At 35.0% G+C, this 18,940-nt stretch overlaps 1 protein-coding gene across 2 annotated transcripts in view; it reads right to left on the bottom strand.

Moving 5' to 3' along the window:
• The window catches only part of LOC121379969 (long-chain-fatty-acid--CoA ligase 1-like), a 53,140-nt gene that overhangs the window by 9,680 nt on the left and 24,520 nt on the right, over positions 1-18,940 (bottom strand). For both annotated transcript variants that reach the window (XM_041508671.1, XM_041508672.1), the window contains exons 2-16: positions 16,862-17,011; positions 14,602-14,716; positions 11,085-11,152; positions 10,255-10,356; positions 9,293-9,392; positions 8,178-8,350; positions 7,358-7,390; positions 6,882-6,933; positions 6,317-6,387; positions 4,619-4,702; positions 3,809-3,943; positions 2,659-2,741; positions 1,791-1,941; positions 645-717; positions 55-143 (exon numbers count right to left, since the gene is read on the bottom strand). In XM_041508671.1, the coding sequence (XP_041364605.1) occupies positions 55-143; positions 645-717; positions 1,791-1,941; positions 2,659-2,741; positions 3,809-3,943; positions 4,619-4,702; positions 6,317-6,387; positions 6,882-6,933; positions 7,358-7,390; positions 8,178-8,350; positions 9,293-9,392; positions 10,255-10,356; positions 11,085-11,152; positions 14,602-14,716; positions 16,862-16,996 (1,464 nt within the window). In that variant the 5' untranslated portion in view covers positions 16,997-17,011. The remainder of the gene's footprint in view (positions 1-54; positions 144-644; positions 718-1,790; positions 1,942-2,658; positions 2,742-3,808; positions 3,944-4,618; positions 4,703-6,316; positions 6,388-6,881; positions 6,934-7,357; positions 7,391-8,177; positions 8,351-9,292; positions 9,393-10,254; positions 10,357-11,084; positions 11,153-14,601; positions 14,717-16,861; positions 17,012-18,940) is intronic.

The following is an 18,940-nucleotide window of genomic DNA, read 5'->3' as shown; positions in this document are numbered from 1 at the left end:
AATAATGTTAAAGTGGGTTCAGTGTTAGACAATGTTTGAATGACAATTGCTTACCTCTCCTTTGTTATCTGCTGCAGAATAGTTCATCTCGGGGACATCTACCAGCTTAATGTGATTAGACACCAGAGGTGGTCCGACATTTCCTTAAATAATTTTCAACACATGTATCAGAAATTACATAACATACTGTTCTGCACATTGACTTAATTATATTATATATCTAAAATATCTCTTCTTGATTTCAAATAAAATTTTGCAGCTGTTAGTAAATTACGGGGATGTCAAACTCAGTTAAAAATAAAAGGTGAAAATATCTTGAAAAACCGCCATAAAACTAGAACATTTATATAAATGTAATGTTTTAACATTTATCAAAGCAAATCTAGAGTAACTATATTTCATCTCAAAACAAAAAGTTGCAATATTTTTTTTTTTAACTGAAAATTAGTTCTTATATCACTTAAATAATAATAATTAAAATAGTTTAAAATAACCTATTAAGAAAAGGTAACACCACTATGTTACAGCACCAGTACAATTATGGAAGATTCTCTACGCTTGTAAGAGGAACATGATTCACCCTCTACAATAATTCTTATCAAGCAGAAAAAACCCAGGCAAACTGCCACCTAATTATATCTCACCTACGCTTGGATCCCCAACAATCTGCAGCGTGGCAATAGCATGACACTCAGTCTGTCCATAACCTTCCAAAATCTGCAGAGAAGGAATTCACAAATGTATGCAACAAATTACATATAAAATGTTTTAGAAATAAAATTTGCATCGTTGCATAAGAATACATAAATAAAAATGTTCAATTTATCCAACCAAGTGCTACTGGAGATATACTGAACAGCAAAAAAAGAAAAATGTAAATGTACAGAAGTAAAAGTTAAAAGTAGAAAGTAAAAGTAAAAGAAAAATGAAGTGAAGTGAAGAGAAGAGAAAAGACAAATGAAGTGAAACTTCAAGGTGATGTTCGAGTTTTTCAAAGTGATTGTATATATATATTAAAGAAAAAAAGAAAAAAAATTAATTCTTTCATAAAATTAATTTGTTAAGTAAACTGTCAAAAGGGGCTTAAAATATTAACAAATTGGAAATTCCAACTGACACAAAAAGTAATGAGATTCAAACTGATTTTTAAATAAATAAATTAAATGAAACTACATTAATATGGGCATTTCTTTTGTTGTTCGGTATATAATGATCATACATTTGTTTTCCCTACTACCTTTTATATACTGACGTCCAAATGTTTTTTTTTTACAGAGCTTGAAATTGTATTATAGAAAACCTAAAAATGGTAAGGTGGGATATGAAAGTATCGTGAAGTTCAACATCTAAACATCACAATGCACTTAGTTATAAATGCAAAGTGTTTGTAAGGTGGTTTCTAAATTGGTTCTTTTCAATTAGCAACCATATTGATCAAATTATTCACATTTCATGTATGTAAAGTTTCTTTTGGACGTCAGTATATTTGTCTGTCACCACCATAACGTGTAACAATGGGAATTAACAGTCATTGTCAGTGTGGTTGCCATCCCCCAACACAAAATCCAATGCAAACTGATCTTACAAATTACAAAATCAGTAGAAATATTTATTTTAACAATGTATTTCCAATGAAGGTAATCGAGAGTAAATGCATTCATTGATCATATTCAAGTGCATACACATTTTGTGTTTGACTGCAGTTGATAAAACAAATCTACTAAGTTGACAGTAATTCAAGTTAAGATTAGCCTAACTAAATCTTCATTTACGAAGAAGAAAACACTCACAGGACAGCCGACGCAACATCTGAGAAATGCAAGAACTTTCGGCGACAATGGGGCGGATCCTGTGACGATGAGTCTACACCTGCCTCCGAGACCTTCCTGCACCTTTTTGAACATCAGCTGGTCCCATATGCTATTTTTCCGTATCACATTTCTGAAAACAAGAAAAACAAGTTGGTTACTTTTTAATTAATAAATAATTTTAACTCTGTTTTTGTGCTTATCTAGTAAACGTTCATGCTAACTGTCCTAAGCTTTCTGCCTAGAGATCAATGATTGATAAATAAATCATTGGCTACTGGATGTCAAATATAAGAAACCTGCTACATTTTTCCATTAGCAGCAAGGGATCTTTTATACCTTCCCAGATAGGAATGTTGTCTGTCCAGAACTGGGGTTAATAGTTAATTGTTGGTGTTTAATAAGAAAGATGTCTTTGTAGTGGCCTTACACCTCCCCACTGGATGGAAGCTGATACAGGAATGTGAAGAAGGGACAAAGTAAAAAGTCCAGTTTTAAGGGGTATCTGGCTAAGAGGTTCAGTTTTGAACTAGAGATCATTTTGTTTTTAAAATCTTGATTAGTGATATTTCTAATCAGTTATAAATTGATTAGCAACTACGGTTTAATGTTTTAAAATTGTGTAGCAATTTCTGTAACTTGTGTTGCGAATCGCGATGCGATACTGAACAAAATGATCCCTGTGTACTGATATTTACAAACAGTTAAAGTCTGTTGTGTTTAACAACACCACTAGAGCAGTTAAATCCTGTTAAAAAAAAAAGAAGAAGCAAAAAAGAAGCACATCATTACAAATTTTGTTTAAGTTATTGGTTAGCAAAGTCAAAAGCAGTTCATGTCTTATCATTACCTCTGCAACTCTTTCTCCTTTTCTTGCAAAGCAAAGTTGAAGAGACACTTTTTAATGATACTGGAGTTCACACCGGCCATCACCTACAAATATTAAAAATCTACATTCAGATTTTTTATTCCAAAAACAGTTTTATTAACCATACATCAATGACAGGTTTGAATATGTAACTCAAAAAGAAATATACCAAATAATTAAACTTGAGGTCAGATATGATGGATCAATCAATGAAAATGCCTCCTCAACACACTACCCACGAATAAACCACCAATTGGCCTAAAAAAAAAAAAAAAAGGCTGACTAACAAGCTGTTGAAAACTGTGTATACAATCAATCATCAAATGTGACATTGATGACCAGTCTAAAAACATCACATTCTTAGAGAATAGTGTACAAGATGTCTCACGTTAATAGTTAAAATAAAATAAAAGATTCAAACAATCTTGAGAAAAGATAATGAAAACCAGAAAGAAAATTAAGTTAACACTAAAGATGTGAATACAGTTGAAACACACATAATTTTAAACCAACCGTGCATCAGGTGAATGCTTTAGCACTGGGCTACGTCTCGCCCTTTCCTGCCAACAAGGAAGGAAATGTTTTATTTTATGACCCACTCAACACATTTTATTTAGTTATATGGCATTGGACATGTGGTTAAGGACCAAACACATATTGAGAGAGGAAACCTGCTGTCCCCACTTCATGGGCTACTCTTTTCGATTGGCAGCAAGGTTTTTTTTTATATGCATCATCCCATACAGGATAACACATACCACGGCCATTGATATACCAGTCGTGGTGCACTGGCTGGAGCGAGAAATAGCCCAATGAGCCAACCGACAGGGATCGATCCCAGACTGACTGTGCATCAACCGAATGCTTTACCACTGGGCTACGTCTCACCCCTCCTGCCAACAAAACCCGACACAATGCAGCACTTACCAGCTGTCTTGTACGTGCTGCCCCAAGCAGATTCAATAATAATGTCTTGTGTGAAAACACCATCCACCCAGCATCACCCCTCAAAAACCAAACATTTAAAAAAAAAAAAATTGCATAGGAACACACTTCTGGAACACATCAAGGTTTAAATAAACAGGTTTAACGACAATGTTTTGACTGAAACAGAAATTATTCTGATAGCTACCTTATCGTAGAACCTGTTGAGAAGTCTGGGCACAGTTGGAAAAACTGTTGGTTTCAATTCCTTGATATCATCCATCAACTTTTTAACATCTCCTTGGAAAAAACCCACAGAAGCTCCATGCAAATAACAATAGGTCTGAAACGACAAAGCACTTGTTAAAAAAACCCTCTGCAATTACGAATAAAATAATGCAGCATCGCATAAAACTCTATGAATAATGAATAATAAATAATAACGAGCATTCTGAGAGCATTACTAAAGGTATATAGGTCTCCTACCGGACCCAAAAAATATTCTTATCTCCCAAGTTCAAGAGCCATAACTCTGTCAACAAAAGTTTAATGGAGAAGCACACAAATTAAGGAATGTGCTATATGAATTGATATGGAAAACATGACACAGAATGATGTGACACAGGCCTTGACCGTAACTTTTTGCAGTGGTAGCCCACCAGTCTACCAGGTTATAAAATCTGGTAGCCCTCAGTAAAAAATGGTATCCCCATAATTTTAATAAATTAAAATAAAGAGTAAAAAGCAAAATCATTTATTTTTATTTAATCATGTTGTTTTAGGATTTTAGCGTCTTGTTGATTGCGAAGTAACTGGATGTACCAAAAAACATCTAGTAGCCCAGCGGACTACTGGGTTTAGACATCTGGTAGCCCGACCAACAAATTGGTAGCCAAAACACCCCTGGCTACTGCTAAGGTCGAGCCCCGGATGTCGCTTCACCAAAATTACATCATTGGTTGGTCACGAATGATTCATAATTTTCACAAACTGGCCAACTTGGTGAATTGAAACAAACCTCCAACAACGTTTCATAAGAATGTGCCAATGGTAAATAGGAAATCAAGACATCTCCAGGTCGAATCTTCACATCAGCGGGTTCCTAAAAACAGCAATAAAACAATGGTCTAACAAGAATTCCATATAACTAAATGCAGGACTAGCTCTGGCACTCAGCAAATTCACCAAATGCAAATTTTAAAAACAACTGGCAAATTTTATTTTAATTTGGCGAAATAATTTTGTCTAATATTAGTAATAATTGATATGATTTAAAGAAAATAACTGGGTTTCTGAAATGTTTAAAATTTAATTGACAATTTTCCAATCATCCAGAGCTAGCCCTGAACTATTTGATGAATAAAGAAATAATGACACGTAACATTCCAGATAAATTATTTTAATCTTTAAATAAAAAATTAAAACAATTTAATTAAAGGTTTTTTCATTTCCAACTTATTTTCGTGCTTATATCCAATTAAGGTCCAAGCACGCCGTCTTGGGCACACACCTCAGCTATCTGGGCTGTTGTTAGTTGGTTAGTGAGAGAGAAGAGGGTGTAGTGGCCTTACACCTACCCATTAAGAACTCGTTCAGGGTTGGACCCGGTACCGGTACCAGCTTACCAGCTTAACCACTGCGTCACAGGGGCCGGTAAAGGTTTTTAACATGCATTGAGAAGTTGTTTTGTTTAACGACACCACTAGAATACATTGATTTATTAATCATTGGTATTAGATATCAAACATAGGGTCATTTTGACAGTCACAGAGAGGAAACCCGCCACATTTTTTAATTAGTAGCAAGGGATCTTTTATATGCACCATCACACAGACAAGATAACACATACCACGACTTTAGATATACCAGTCGTGGTCCCACCCCCCCTAACATGCATTGAGATTAACATTCATCTATTGACTATAAACCAAGTTGCAATCAGAAAACAATTATCTATATCTTTAGAGCACTGCTAAAGCAAAACATGTCAGTGTTCGAGATTAACGGTATCCTGATATCCTGGGGATACCAGAATTTAATTTTGGATACCAGACTTCAAGAACCTAGTATCCCACCGGGATACCATATAATACTAAATTCTCAGGTGGGATACCAGATTTTGAAATGTTAGTATCCAGCTGGGATACTGCCCCACATAACAGTCAAAAATGAGCCTATCCGTATTAAAAGTCAAACCTGATTTGTAATTCTACATGATAAAGCTATACACAAAATTCCAATGCAATATTTTGAGACACTGCCAGATAAAAAGTTTGAAAAACTTTATGTGAGTAATAGAATTGGCCAATGAGTGTCAAATTTGAAATTGGATAAAAAGCTGAAAAATCTCATGCCTGCCAACAAAAAGTTTAGTTTGTTTTGTTTAACAACTCCACTAGAGCACACTGATTTATAAATCATCAGCTATTGGATGTCAAATATTTGGTACTTCGACATATAGTCTTAGAGAGGAAACCCGCTACATTTTTCCATTTGTAGCAAGGGATATTCTACATGCACTATCCCACAGACAGGGTAGTACATACCACAGCCTTTGATATACCAGTCGTGGTGCACTGGCTGGAACGAGAAATAACCCAATGGGCCCACAGACGGACATCAATCCCAAACCAACCTCACATCAAGCGAGTGCTTTACCACTGAGCTACATCCAGCCCCTTCCTGCCAACAAAACCTGACACAATGCAGCACTTACCAGCTGTCTTGTACAAGCTGAAGCAATAGAAATCACACCCTGGTGGGTTAGCAGTGCTCCCTTGGGAAGACCTACAAAAAAAGAGAAAGTTTGTATTGTATAACACCACCACTAGAGCATACTGATCAATTAATCATCAGCTACTGGATAATTCTGACATGGACTTCAAAGGAAATCCACTACATTTTATTCATTAGCACTGTCTCCAGACAGAACAGCACATACCATGGTCTTGGAAGGCAAAAAATTCAAGGAGTCAGCTGACAGGGTTTGATCCTACAACCCATCAGATGTGAGGCCTACTGATTGAGCTAGATCTCTCCCTAAACTATAACAAATGTCTGATGTAATGTGATTGTAATATATATTCAAGTACAAAATTTAATATATGAGAGACACAAAAATAAAAACAAGACAATTTATTAAAAATAACTGCCTAAAACAGTATGTACAAAACACAATCAATGCTAAAAGGTTTAGTTTCAGGTTAAGACCTGTATGTTTAAAATGAGTCTGAATTAAATGTCTAGACAAGAGAAAGAATAATCAACTAATGTAAACCTACCTGTGGTTCCACTTGTGTAACATATAATAGACAAATCATCTGGATTGGGAGGCTGAAAGAAAGAAATGACAAAAATAATAATTCAGATTTAACATATGGTAGCAATAAACTATTTGGTAACAAGCCCAGTGCAATAATGATTTAATTAAGATTCAGACTTTAAATGTATAATAAATAAGAAGACAAGGACTTTTTTAAACAGCAATCACAAACAGCTTAATGTTTTAGGTTCATAAAATATATAGTTTTATCATTTTCCATTAAAATATGATGCTATTTTTTAAAGATCATTACTAAACACACTGATCTATTTTAAATTTTTTTAGCACTTGGACAAATCTTGAAAGAAGAAAAAAACAACTGTTAAATTACAGAGCAAAAAATAGCTGCCATAAGTTCAACTGAGTGAAACCTACTCATAATGTTATAAATTTGTATATCAGTGATCAAATGAGTATAAAATTGGCAACACTTACATTTATTTCATGTGGGTTTTCTTTTCCCAGTTTCTAAAACAAAGAAAATATTAAAACAATATCAGCCTAAGGAAACATCAGCATAAGTCCATAATTATTTTAGCATAAGGCAAGTCTATTATAATTATTGTTATTTTCCAGTTTAAATTAGCCCCCTCCTCCCACACACACTCACCATCCCCAAAAGGAATTCAGTTTTCATGTTACAAAGCACTGTAACTTACTGAAACAAATGACTGTGTATACGTTAATTTACTCTAAAAAAAAAAATGGTAGTATATATAATTTTCAACAGTTTTAGAATTAAAAACAATTATTCTATTCAAACAAATGGCTTTTAAGTAATTTTTCAATAATTATTTCAATTAAAAACAATTTCTCAACTCAAAAACTAATTTTCAACAGTTTTAAAGTTTGTTTTGTTTAAAGACATGACTGGAGCACATTGATTTATTAACCATCGGCTATTGGACAGAAAGACAGAAAGACAGAAGGATGGAGACAAAACTTATAGTCTCCTCTGGTTGGACCAGTAGGGGACTAAAAACTGTTATACAATTCAAACAAATGGTTGCATGTTCCGTTATTTAAAAAGGTTCTCAGGGGTGAGAATTAGTGCACTGTAAAAAAAAAAGAGGAAATCTAGAGGGGTCCGGGAAATTCTTTAAATCCTAGGTTAAGATCAGTGCCATCTGACACATTTTGGAGGCAAAAATAATTAAAATGCGAGGAAACGCAATGTTCCATGACAGGAAAACCGCGGTTCCGAGGAGAATTCCTACCCCTGGATTCTATCAAATAAATCAAGCTGGTTGAGTACCTCGACATCTGAGAATGTCAGTATTGAAACACCCAATGTCCTGGCCAGATTCAACACTTCACCACTTGGCTCTTCCATCACCACGGCTACCCTCAGGTCTGGCGTTTCCGAGTGTCGATTCAACAAGTTAGACACCTTTTTATTTGTGTCACACACGACCACTTTAATTTCAGCTTAAAAAACACATTTTATATTCAATAAGTTAGACACCTTTTAATTTGTGACACACATTTTATATTCAACAAGTTAGAAACGTTTTTATTTATCAGACATGACCACTTTAATTTCAGCTAAAATACACATTTATATTTACAATACAGTGATAGTTTAAAAATGAAACAGAATTTAAACATTTTACGAAAGAGAATATTTTAATGAATATTTGTGATGTCACAGATCAATAATTGGTCAATGTCTTGAATGGTTTTGTTTTTAGTGAAAGGATGAATTTTATTCACATTTACACACGATAATCTTTTAAGACAGGGTCACATTTTTAATGCATTATCTTATTTTCATGCCAATCATCACAAACCTGATCAATGAAAATTTTAATACTCAAAAATAGTATTCTAAAAAAAAAAAAAGCATATATATTTATACAACCACCACATGTAATCTTCTCTAAACATGTTCATACATGCATAAAGCATCTCAAATATTGTTAAGAATCTGCTATCATTGACATAATAGCTGTCAGTGTCACTGAAATATCAACACACTAAGGCATGTGAAAAATGGCAGACAGGCTTAGAGTTAAAAGCTGGTTTTGTTTAACACCACTGGAGCACACCGACTTATTAATCATCGGCTATTGGATGCCAAAACATATGGCCATTTTGACACATTCATAGAAATGAAAACCACTGCATTTTTCCATTAGTAGCAAGGGATGTTTTATATGCACCATCCCAGACAGGATAGCGCATTCCACAGCCTTTGATATATTAGTCGTGGTGCACTGGCTAGAGTGAGAAATAGCCCAATAGGCCCACCGACGGGATTGATCCTAGACCGACCATGCACCAAGTGAGCCTTTTACCACTGGGCTACGTCCCGGCATTAACAAGATTAGAGATGAACTTAAACCAGGATAAAAAGTCAGTAGGCATTACCTTGATTAATAATGTAGTTGCAGGCTTTTTCGCCTAGCGTATCATAGAGTGGAACCACAACCATTGAGTAGACGAAGGCAGCTTGCTCAAATATGATGTACTGAAATAAAACGTCATATCCTATGAAATAAAGTCTTACAGTAAATACTTTAAAATGTAATTTGGAGAAAACTTGGAGTGTTTTCTCTTTTATGGATACATTACCTCTCCTCGAAACAAGTGCACCTCCCCCCAAGCTAGTGGACCAGACCACTAGCATGGGGGGGGAGGTGCACTTGTTGTGAGGACAGGTAATGTTGAAAAGAAAGAGAAAATGGCCATGGTAAAAAATGTGTGGTAAAATAATCTCCATGACACTTTCCATAGCAGTTTTGTTGCTAATGTACAAGAGAGGAGTTTAATTTGTCAGAATTACAAACATTAATAGCAAGCAAAAGTTCTATGGCAAAACAAATGCTGTGGAAAATTTTAAACATTTCACAATTTTGACAGTCTTAGAGAGGAAACCTGCTACATTTTTCAATCAGTAGCAAGGGATCTTTTATATGCACAATCCCAGACAGGATAGCACATACCAAAGCCTTTGATCTACCAGTCGCGGTGCATTGGCTGGAACAAAAAATAGCTCATTACAATACAAATAAAAACAAATGAGTAGCAGCACAAACTCCCCATAATTTAAAGGTATGCTTTACCTTCAGCCTATAAATTGCAGGGCTCAAACTTAACGACAGCACCTGTGGCAAAATGTACACACATGGTGTACATTATCTACCAATATTTAACATTTGCACAATTAAAAAAATATGTCTACATACAGAAGAATAACCATTCAGTCATGTTTATTTGCTGCAAATGTTACTTTTTAAAGAACTGCCATAGGCAAGCACAAAATTGGTGTCGGTTGGAGACCAATTCTTAAGTTCAAACCCTGAAACTGTATTTAAAAAAATCTTGAATACCTCTGGTCTGTTTTGTGAATAAATTCCAATGTTTGTGGAGTTCAGTGGCTTCAGGTCCAACTTGATCAATCCAGCTCCCAAATTTTTTGCCTTTTCAAGAACCTGTATCACAGAGAGCAATATCAGTACAAATTCCATTATTATTAAAAGCTACATAAATTATTAAGATATTATGTCAGCGAAGTAAGTGTAACTCTGTTATCGAAAGCAAAAAGTCCAATAGAAGTTGGTGGTCCCAAAAATAGTAGACACCGTTTCTGGTAATCATGTCAATAGCTTGGTGTGAAATGAATGGTTGGAGTTAAATGATAAAAAAAAAATTCATTGTGCATATAAAATTGAATTTTACTATTTATGGATGCAGGGCAAATAAATATTACACCAATGTTGTTTTATTATATTTATAATGTAGATGTTAACAATATGCATTGAACTATGTCTATAATATGTTGCTGTTAATGTGAATGTTTTGGCATGGTATAATCCAATGTAACAGGTTCGTGTTGCTGAATATGAATCTTCAAGCTCACAAAATCAGTTATTTTCACATAAAATTAAATGTTTATAACATCTCGCCAAGAGCAGAAAATCGATAAGAGTTAATATGTCGCTCATTTCTTAAAAGTGGGACCAAGGAGGCAGTGAGTCATTCTCTTGAGTTCTTGATTATCTGCATAAACCAGGAAACATTTTGTTCAGTATCGCATAGTGATTCACTATTCAGATTTCAGAGATCGCTACACAATTTTAAAACATTAATCAGTAGTGAAAATGTTGCTAACGAAAATTTTGAGAGAGAAAAAAAATCCCTGTAGACCAGTCACACTTACTTCGTCATAAGACATCCATCTGTATGGCTCAGTGGGCGAGGGCTTCCACCCTAAACACGGACCATTTTCTGAAATTAATCAAATACGACAGTCACAATTCAGCTCACAGCACCCAGTCAAGTCTGCAACAGTTTGTTTTGTTTAACAACACCGCTAGAGCACATTGATTTATTGGCTCTTGGATGTCAAACATTTGGTAATTTTTACATAGTCTTAAGAGTGGAAACCTGTTGGATGTTTCCATTAGTAGCAAGGAATCTATGCTTATATGCTAGGCTTATGCCAGCTGATTGCCATGGAATAATGAAAATATCACCTGGCGAACAAAATAATTGCCATTTTCGCCACACTGGCGAAAATGAAATCTGACATTAAGGTACTTAAGTCAACCCGATCAACGTGACTTTTTGTCAAATCACCTTTTTGCCAATTTCATTTTTTACGCACATGGTCATGTTTACATGTAGGTCTGACCATAGGCGTACAGGCTCCCATTTTTGTACGGGGGCAACCGGATTTTTGCCCAAATTAAACAAAAGTGCCCAAATCTGGATTACAAAGTTTGCTTTACAGCCAAACAGCTATATAGGTTTGCAAATGAATCGCCACGCATTTATACATGGATTACAACTAATATTGTGGGAAGAATAATGAAAATACATGGTGAAAAGTGTTCAAGCCACCTCGTTTTGCCCGAATTTCTCTACTGTTTTTGCCTCAATTTGAGAATTTTCTTCAGGACTGCACCCCCTCCCCCCCCCCCCCCCCCGTCTCGTATGTTTATGGGTCTGACTTGAGCCACATGTTTGCTGTCATTGAACAGTCCTAACATCTTATTAATTAAAGATCTTTTATATGGGCTTTTACACAATTTTCAGAAACATTTTCTCAAGAACAGGTGTGCCACTTAATCAAGTTTCATTTTCATAAAGTCAGTGTACATTCAGTTTATCACCCAATTTGTAATTGTTATGATCAATTTCACTGTTTGTTAAAATCAGTCAAATCCTAAACAAAATTCTTTATTTTTATTTGTTTCTTATAAAAAGAAGAATGACCAAGTAATATTAATAAAAGATCACTACTAAAAGTGCGACTGAAAGCAACATAAACAACAAAAGATAGTGGTCACAAAAATAGTAAACACAGTTTCTGATCTTCAGGTTAATAAATTTTGGAATGACTAGTCAAAGATTGCAAATATGATAAAAAGGTAAGTTTTCATTGAGCAAATTAAATTATGTTTAAATGAATGTTTATTATTTATGGATGCAGGATAGCTAAATATTATACTGATATGGTATCAGTATGTTGATCTATAGTCCTTTCCATCAGAGAATGTCATTTTCTTACTAATGTATTCACTACATGTTATTTATTTCTAAGCCGATAGTCTTCTAAATTGTACCAATTTAAAAAAAAAAAAAATTATATTATTATTATTATTTCCAAAACACTTTTATTTTATTTTACTTATGTCAAATCAAACTGAAATTATTTACAAAAAATGTCAAATCAAACTGAAATTATTTACAAAAAACAATGTTCATGGAGGCTGGGAAGGACTAAAGGTTGTTAACAATATCTATCAAAATACGTAATACGGTTTACGGTGTCACAAAAAGACATGAATGCAGCCAATTACAATCATGTTTTCACTAACAGATTGGTGTTTAACTAAACTGTGAATACACAATTTGTATGACAAAAGATTTGAATTGAACCACTAGGTGTGTACAGATGACCCTCACATATAGCCGATATTCATAGCTTTGTAAACACCTGTAAATAAACGTCCAGTCCAGTACAAATGTATTGTCAAGTACAAATGTATTGTCAAACATTTTATACTTTTAAAACTTTTTTTCTTCTTATTTAATATAGAACACCTGCATACAACAAATGTTCTTAGCTCCATCCAAATTAAGCCCTATAAACTGAATATCTATGCATGGAAACCAGATTTTGTTGTTTAATCAGGGCACAAGTTGGCCCACAAATATCCGGTTTAAGGGGTTTCACGGTACCATGAAACTGTATGTCATGGTACATGATTAATAAAAGAGAACAGTATCAAATTAATAGATCTACTCTGTAGATCATTTAATAGGCACCACCTAAATTCATTTCCAGGCCTTCATTTTGATCATTTCACTTCAACTGATTTTCGTGCTTATATCCAATTAAGGTTCAAGCACGCTGTCCTTGGCACACACCTCAGCTATCTGGGCTGTCTGTCCAGGTCAGTGGGTTAGTTGTTAGTTGGTTAGTAGTTAGTGAGAGAGAAGAATACGTAGTTGTCTTACGCCTACCCATTGAGTCATCAAAACTCAGTCTGAGTGGGAGCCTGTAAAGGGCTGCAAACCCTGTACCTACAAGGCTTATATCCGATGGCTTAACCACGACATCACCGATGCCGGTTCCAGGCCTTCAAAACCAAACTGGACATAACCAAATGCAGACATATGTGAAATTGCTTTAGTATTGACTTCACAGAACACAACTTTTTTCACACTCAAACCATTCCACAACAGCATAGAGGAACATATATTTATAATAAAGTAATTATAGGACAAGTTGATTTACAACAATATACTAGTATACAATGGTGATTGCACTGCTTGATACAGCCTATAGTTGTTAGTTGTCTTGATGAACTGAGTTGTTAGTTACACTAGATAACAGAGAATCAGGATACGTCTAAGTCTCATGTAACGGTAAGTTGCTAATTAAAAATAAAAAAAAGGTTGTGGGGAAAGTAGGAGGGCCAAAAACAACGTTCAACCAATTTTCTTTGCACCGACTTTCAAATTATTCCTTGTTTTTTTCAAGCCTTGAAAATGACATTTGTAACATTCATTTTCCTTTTATAAACCCACTTTAAATAAAAATATTCAGTATTAGTTGTGATCATTCAGGCTAAAACATTTCGAATTTGGCTAAAACAAAATTAAACTTTTAGCCAAATTGGTTCTTAAAATAAAAAAGCTAAAGTGAGCCCAGATATGCACCATACCAGACTGGATAGCACACACCACAGCCTTTTATATACCAGTTATGGTGTACTGGCTGGAACGAGAAATGGCCCAATGGACCCACCAACAGGGATTGATCCTAGACCGAGCGCACATCAAGCAAGTGCTTTACCACTGGGCTACATTCCACCCCCAGTGTGCAATATCGTAAAATAATTCAATAAAAATTATTTTTATTTGAATATAATATGTAGTTCACATCCCTAAATAACATATTGGCTAATAACTAATATAGGCCTCGAGATTGACTTGCAAAAACAAATGTTTGATCTCCTCGTTTCAAAGATGGGATCATTTAAAAAAAAATTAATAATCAAGTACTGTATATGAAACGAAATGAAAATAATGCTTACACTACATTGGCAGCACAGGAATCACCCAGAATATAAACAAGTAAAAGAGCATAAAGATTTTTAAAAAATGCATTTCTTGGTTGGCCTGAACAACTGGCTAAAACTTAAGAGTTGTTAAAGCACACTTACTTGATAACCTGGCACCACGCTTGAAAGCTGAGTAAAGTGTTCTTGAATCTTCTGTTAAATATGCCATGAGTTTGCCATCCTTACAAAGCTTAGATATTCGAGCTCTGTCTGTACCCTGTTATAAGAAACAGTTAACAATGTAACATACACTTAAGCACATGGGGACATGCATACATTATATAGACAATAACTTTATAGTTACGAGGAATTACGGATTATCTTTCCAGAGTAAAATTAATGTTGTCAGTGATGAAGGACAGATAATCCATAATTCCGAGTATCGAGTGGGTTATTGTATTTATTACCCATAGTGTAAATAATTTAGAAACTTAAACTTTAAACTTCTTACATAACACAAACTATATAATATACAAGACATGAAAGTCTGAGGAAACTGATGACGTGACGAATGAAAAGCAATGACGTCAAAAGCTATCTTTAGGTACACAAATCAAATGTAAGCAAGAGAGGTCACATTCATAATGAACTGATGTTTCTTGTAGGAAGTGAATGAACTACAAAGAAATTAGTTTAGAGCATGTTTAATTGTTAACAAGAACAAATTGCTTAAACTATTTCAACAAAAACTGAACACTGGTGAAGATAAATGTTTTGTAAAATCTCATCGAGAGACGACAGTCGAGGAAACTGATGATGTCACCAAACTAACGTCATGATATCAACGGGGAAATATATTCACCTGCATCTTACTGCCCATATGGGTAATAAACAAACTTCAAACACAGAAGATAACATATTTGGGTTGTCCTGCCAGTTACACTTGATCAATTCCAGTAACAGTGACAAGTATTAAACTTCTGGACCCAGTACACTTTAATTTGAGAGAACTACTAGTATACATTCTCTCCTATGATTAACATTTAACCACCAGACTCAGTGGTGTCGAAGATAAGCCATCAAACATAAGGCTGGTAGGTACTGGGTTCGCAGCCCAGTACCAGCTCCCACCCAGAGTGAATTTTTATGACTCAGTGGGTAGGTGTAAGGCCACTACACCGACTTATTCTCTCTCACTAACAACTAACCACTAACCCACTGACCTGGACAGACAACCCCAAATAGCTGAGGTGTGTGCCCAGAACAGTGTGCTTGAACCTTAATTGGATATAAGCATGAAAATAAATTGAAATTAATGAACATTTAACCCATTAATAAATAAACCATTTTTATTGTACAGTGAATTATACATGCATTTGAAACAAGTTTACAAGACTGTGATTAATATTGTAATTATTTCAAATTTAAGGATCTTAAATAAAAATGATAATATTATCACAGATGTAAATACAAACAATAAGTTAAAGCAATTCACTTTTTCTCTTAAAAGCCAATACATAAGCAGGATTCTGTCAGAATCGTAAAATAATATAGTATAGATATTCTGTATGATTTTCTTAACCCTAATCCTAAACGTAACCCATTTTCTTTCTGGGGGAGGTCCCCTATATCCCCTGTTGACTCTGGTTGCATTCAATTTCATAGCACCATATCCAAAAATTTCTTTCTGTCAGAAACACTAGCTAAGTATGTGATGTGTTATTTAAGACATCAACCGGAAGGCTGGTGGGTACTAGGTTCAAATCCCAGTCCTAGTTCCCACCTGGGCAAGCTTTAAAGGCTCAATGGGGAGGTACACAGTCACTACACCTACTTCTCTCTCACTATCCACCAACAACTAACCGCTAACCCACTGTCTTGGACAGACATTCCAGATAACTGATGTGTGCCCAAGACAGCATGGATATAAGAAAATATTTTTAAAAAAGAAATAATGTGAGTGAATGAATGAGGTTTTTTTGTTTAACGACACCACTAGAGCACATTGATTTATTAATCACTGGCTACTGAATGTCAAACATTTGGTAATTTTGACAGTCTTAGAGAGGAAAGCAGCCAAATATTTCCATTAGTAGCAAGAGATCTCTTGTATACACCATCCCACACACTGGATAGTACATACCACGGCCTTTGATATACAGGTCGTATATATACACACATAAGATAAACTGGCTAGAACGAGAAATAGCCCAATGGGCCTAGCGACGGGGATCGATCCCAAACCAACTATGCATCAAGCGAGCACATTACCACTGGACTACGTCCCTCCTTGCTTGTACCAAATTATTGAATGGAATGAATGAATGGAATGATTGAAATGATTGAAATGAAATGAAATGAATGAATGAATGTTTAACAAACCCAAACATTTAAGACATTAGACTGACAGCGATATACATACAGGAACTTCAGAAGACTGGTCATTGAGATCCATAATGCAAGGGACTGGCTCCGGGCGCGTCATGTAGTAAGCTGCAGCAGTCGCAAGGGCTCCAGCAGTAACAAAACTCGCTCCAACCAACTTTAGAGTGTCCATTTTGACAACACTGCTCTGAAATATAAATAAAAACGTGACAGTTAATCTAGTACAGCAAACCTAGCTTACCAAAACCCAGAATCTTTTCTAAACCAAAACACTTATCACTGGGAAGGATTTTAATTATGTGATTATGTTTGTTCTAATAAATTCAGGGATGTGAGAGGGGCTGGAAAAAAAAGAAGCTTACTGCGGCTCAAGGGCCCCTGAAGGAAAATTGTTGTTTGCAACCCCTGGAACTGCCAAAAATTGCATTTGATGCTAACAAATCTAAACTGGTTATACCTTATAATATAAGACACACATCATAAACTTGAAAGCAAGAAAATACGCAAACAGTATTGAACATCATGTTTTTGGTTATTTTTAGACGAAATGCAAAAGTGCATTTACATGTTTTCTCGTAGCTCTCAAATCCCTGTAAATTAATTTAATGATTGTATATTGCCTAAAAATACCAATTAATTTTCCAAAACCCATCAGTTATGAGAATCTGCTTTAAAATCCTGGATATATATTCATGTCATACAGAGCGTCAACGGGTCTAGTTTTCCAATTTTTAGGTGTACGCGATATTTAAAACAAAATCATATTCCAAAATGATGGCAGTTATAGTTCATGGGTTAACTATAAATTATGTCCCTTGAGATTGCAGTAGAGTTGTGTTTTCCTTGATTAAAATAGTTATGTTATTTCGTTAGAGCCATTAATATGGAACACAAGTTTAAAAAACACAGGCAATTGCTTGACATGTTCGTATCAATGTGTAAAACTACAGGGAATACTTCATTGTAAAATCTAATGCTATTAACACACATGACCAGCAAAAATCACAAATAAAGTTAAAAGTTCATTTTGTTTAACGACACCACTAGAACACACTGATTTATTTATCATCAGCTGTTGAAGTTGGTACTTTTTGGTCTTCAGAGGGAACCTGCTACATTTTCCCATTAGCAGCAAGGGTTCTTTTATATGCACCTTCCCATAGCCAGTACAGTCTTTGATATACCAGCTGTTGGGACAGAAAAAAACAAGAAGAGAATGGGTCCACTAAGGAGGTTCGATCCTGTGACTAAAGCACCTCAGGCAAAAATTTCACCAAATTATCTAAAAAAAAATGCAAAACCTATATAGCTACTTTCCCACAAAATATCAATTACCCATATGGTTCAAAATACCTTCAATATCGAAGTGATACATCCCACTAGAATGCCAAGTTCAACCCAATTAGTTGAATGGGTCCACCTCAGGCGAGCACTCAACCGACTGAGCTAAATCCCACCCCGCCACAAATAACAGATTCTGCAGTCTACTAGCCATGTGTTTGCAGCAATTGCAAAGTGTTTCCAAGAGTGTACTTTTAAAAGTACCTTTCAATGAAATAAATTACCATTGTCAATCAGTTATAGGCAGATCATTTTGCTGTAGCCACTATCCATTGCATGCAATTCTGAGATGAACAAAACAGACATCTGTCGTCCTCTCAGGTAGCAAACTAATGCATTTCATATATATATATATATTAATCAATACGTACTTGATAGCTATACAAGTGTAATTAGTATTAATTTCCTTCCAATGGGTATTCACTGTTGATAACAACTTATTGATCTTCTATCCGATTTTGTCCAATATCTTCATGGAACATGTACCAACATTTACTCAATTATTGTAAACCTATATCACCAAGCTGCCAAAAAAGATTGTTTTGTTTAACACCACCACTAGAGTACACTGATTTATCAATTACCGGCTATTGGATGTCAAAAGTTTGGTAGTCTTACAGGAAACCTGCTACAGTTCCCATTAGCAGCAAGGGATCTTTTATATACACCATACCACTGATAGTGATAGAATAGCACATAACATGACCTTTGATATGCCAGTCGTGATGCACTTGCTGGAACGAGATATAGCCCAATGGGTCCACCGAAGGACATC

Source organism: Gigantopelta aegis, chromosome 8 (assembly GCF_016097555.1).
Source record: "Gigantopelta aegis isolate Gae_Host chromosome 8, Gae_host_genome, whole genome shotgun sequence".
Classification (NCBI taxonomy): Eukaryota; Metazoa; Mollusca; class Gastropoda; order Neomphalida; family Peltospiridae; genus Gigantopelta; species Gigantopelta aegis.
This window is presented reverse-complemented; position numbering and strand designations above follow the sequence as displayed.